Source organism: Emiliania huxleyi, assembly GCF_000372725.1.
Source record: "Emiliania huxleyi CCMP1516 chromosome Unknown EMIHUscaffold_1540, whole genome shotgun sequence".
NCBI lineage: Eukaryota > Haptophyta > Isochrysidales > Noelaerhabdaceae > Emiliania > Emiliania huxleyi.
This window is the reverse complement of record NW_005201046.1, coordinates 1-2511: the sequence shown is the minus strand read 5'-3', so window position 1 is coordinate 2511 and position 2511 is coordinate 1. Positions and strand designations below refer to the sequence as shown.

Below are 2511 nucleotides of genomic sequence, written 5' to 3'. Positions count from 1 at the left end.
CAACTGGCGGCGAAGACTGAGGCGGCGGCGGCGGCGTCGCTGGCGCACGCGGCCAAGGCGGCGGAGCTGGCGCGAGCGCGGGAGGCGCTGTTGCCGAAGTCTGGGCCGCTCGAACCGGTCAGCATCGAGCAACGCAACGAAGCCTTTCGCGTGCGCTCCGACGGCCAGGCGCGAGGCGACGCGGCGACCGTGCGGGCTTCGCAGCGAGCGGTATCCAAGACCGCCGATTCTTTGCCGGCCGATCCGTACCAGGCGGGCGTCGTGCTCGACGCCGTCGTGAAGAGGTACCCGGAGGCGGCGGCCTCCGTCGGCCTGCGAACGCAGTCCGACGTCTCTTTGGCTGAGGAGCTGCTCGGGCGCGTGCGCAAGTCACTCGCGGGCATCTTCGCGACGGACGGGAAGCGGTCGCGCGGGTCGCTGACGAACGACGAGCATCAGGCGGTCGACACACTGCTCGTCTTCCTGGCGCAGGAGGAGGAGGGCGAGGCGCTGCAGCGCGGCCGACACGCGAAGAAGGCGAAGGCGGACGGCGGCGAGGTGCCGGTCGCCAAGGTGTCGCGCGTGCGCGAGATCGCTGAGCTGCTCGGCATGTCGCCGTCCACCACGCACCGCCGCCTCGTTGCGGCCCTCGAGCGGCGGCGCAAGCTGGATGACCCCGAGCTGCGGGCGTATTGGCTTGCAACGCGGACGCTGCTCGGCCACCGGCACAGTGACGAGGTGAAGCGCATGGTGCTCGAGTTCTACGTGGCGCACCCCTCGATCAAGCGCTCGCCCATCAAGTCCGACGTGCTGAAATTCAAGGACGACCAGGGCGAGGACATCTTCGTGCCCAAGCTGTTGAGCGAGGTCTCGCTGACGGACGTGTACCTCGACTTCAAAAAGGCCAACCCGACCGTCATCATTGGCGAGGCTGCCTTCCGGAAGCTGAGGCCACGCGAGCTGCGGCGCATGACCAAGCGCCACTTGGACATGTGCGGCTGCCGGCGCGCGCACCGCGCCGCGCTGCCACGTGCCTGCCCGTGCGTGAATCTTCTGCGTGCTTCTCCTAGGTACTGCATCGAGTTCCGGCTCCAGCACCAGGCCCTGAACCGGGCGCGCGCGTCGCTCGCCAAGCGGCACGGCGCCGGCTACACGGCCGCGTACGACCACGCCGCGCCCAAGGACGCCGTCGCTGCCTCGCTGTGCCAGCCATGCGACGCGACGGGCTCGGCGAGCCTGACGTGCGCCGTAGATGCAATTTCGGTCGTGGCTCACTCTATTCTCGCTGTCACAGCCTGTAGCCAGAGAAGATGGACCCAAGCTGTTGTTTTTACGCTAAAAATCCAAAACCACACACCCGAATCGCTTCGAACATTATTATGAGTAGAAACACTCTAGGCGGATACTCTCCGACACATTTGCTCGAGGGGCACCTGCCACCGGCAAAAAAACCAACCCCGCTACGGTAGCGCTACACGTTACAGTAAGCGCTCTCTCTCAGGTGCATACTCGGCCGCTGCAAGCACTGCGGGGTGTCCAAGATGAAGACGAGCCCGCGCGAGGAGGACACGTCGGCGACCGCCTACCGCGTCACACACCAGGTGTATGAGACACGTGAGGTGGAGACGTCGTACGTCGACGAGACCACTGGCGACCGCAAGAAGACGTCGAAGCTGATGCTGGTCGAGAAGACCGTGCCTATCGGCGAATTCATGCAGCAGTACCGAGAGAAACTGCAATACTTCTGCTTTCACAACCAGATGGCAAAGTGGACCTGGATGGTGCGCAAAGACAGGGCGGCCATTCGGAAAGGTGACCTCTCGCTGATCATGGACTACTCGGAGAAACTCAACCGCCTGCGCAGGACGCAGATTCAGACTGAGCATTGGGTCAATACCGCTATCACTATCGAGGTGGCTGTGGCTGAGGGGTTCAAGGCGACGATCCCGGCGGACGACCCGGTGCTGGCCGGGCTCGCCTCCATGTCGCCTGAGGAGCGGGGCAAGGAGCTCGACTCGCTCGGTGTGCTAGAGAAGCAGATCTACTACCACTGCTCTGACTACAAGGCGCAAGAGGCCAAAGTGACGACGCACAACATGCGTGTCATGCTGGATGAGCTGCTGCAAGCGAATGTGCTACTAGACGGGGGCACTGTGTGGCTCAAGACGGACGGGTGCGCTAAACAGTACAAGTGCAGCAAAGCCATGTACCTGCTCTGCGTGCTAGTCGCTGACCTGCGGGCGAAAGGGAAGCGTGTGACCATCGACCAGATGCTGGAGGTCACGGGGCACGGCAAGGACGAGGCGGACGGGCACGGGGGCGTGTTTAAGAACTGGCTCACCGGCGAGATGATGCGGTCGGACTTCATGGAGGGGGACGAGTCGGTCGTCGCCTCGTCTGACGCAAGGGAGGGAGAGGCTGTCAGCTTCGCAGATGCGTGCGCGAAGCGCGCGCGTGAGGGTTTTGGCGACCTCAAGCCGGCCGGGATGAACTCCAAGCGGCGCGAGAAGTCGAACACCCCGCCGGCACGTG

At 64.3% G+C, this 2511-nt stretch overlaps 1 protein-coding gene across 1 annotated transcript in view; it reads left to right on the top strand.

Annotated features, from left to right (window-relative positions):
• The window catches only part of EMIHUDRAFT_253041 (hypothetical protein), a gene marked incomplete at both ends in the record, with an annotated part of 4667 nt that extends 2179 nt beyond the window's left edge, over positions 1-2488 (top strand). The window contains 4 exons of the mRNA XM_005786103.1: positions 100-971; positions 1050-1220; positions 1378-1444; positions 1581-2488. Of these exons, the coding sequence (XP_005786160.1) occupies positions 100-971; positions 1050-1220; positions 1378-1444; positions 1581-2488 (2018 nt within the window). The remainder of the gene's footprint in view (positions 1-99; positions 972-1049; positions 1221-1377; positions 1445-1580) is intronic.
• Between the last annotated feature and the right edge of the window lie 23 nt (positions 2489-2511).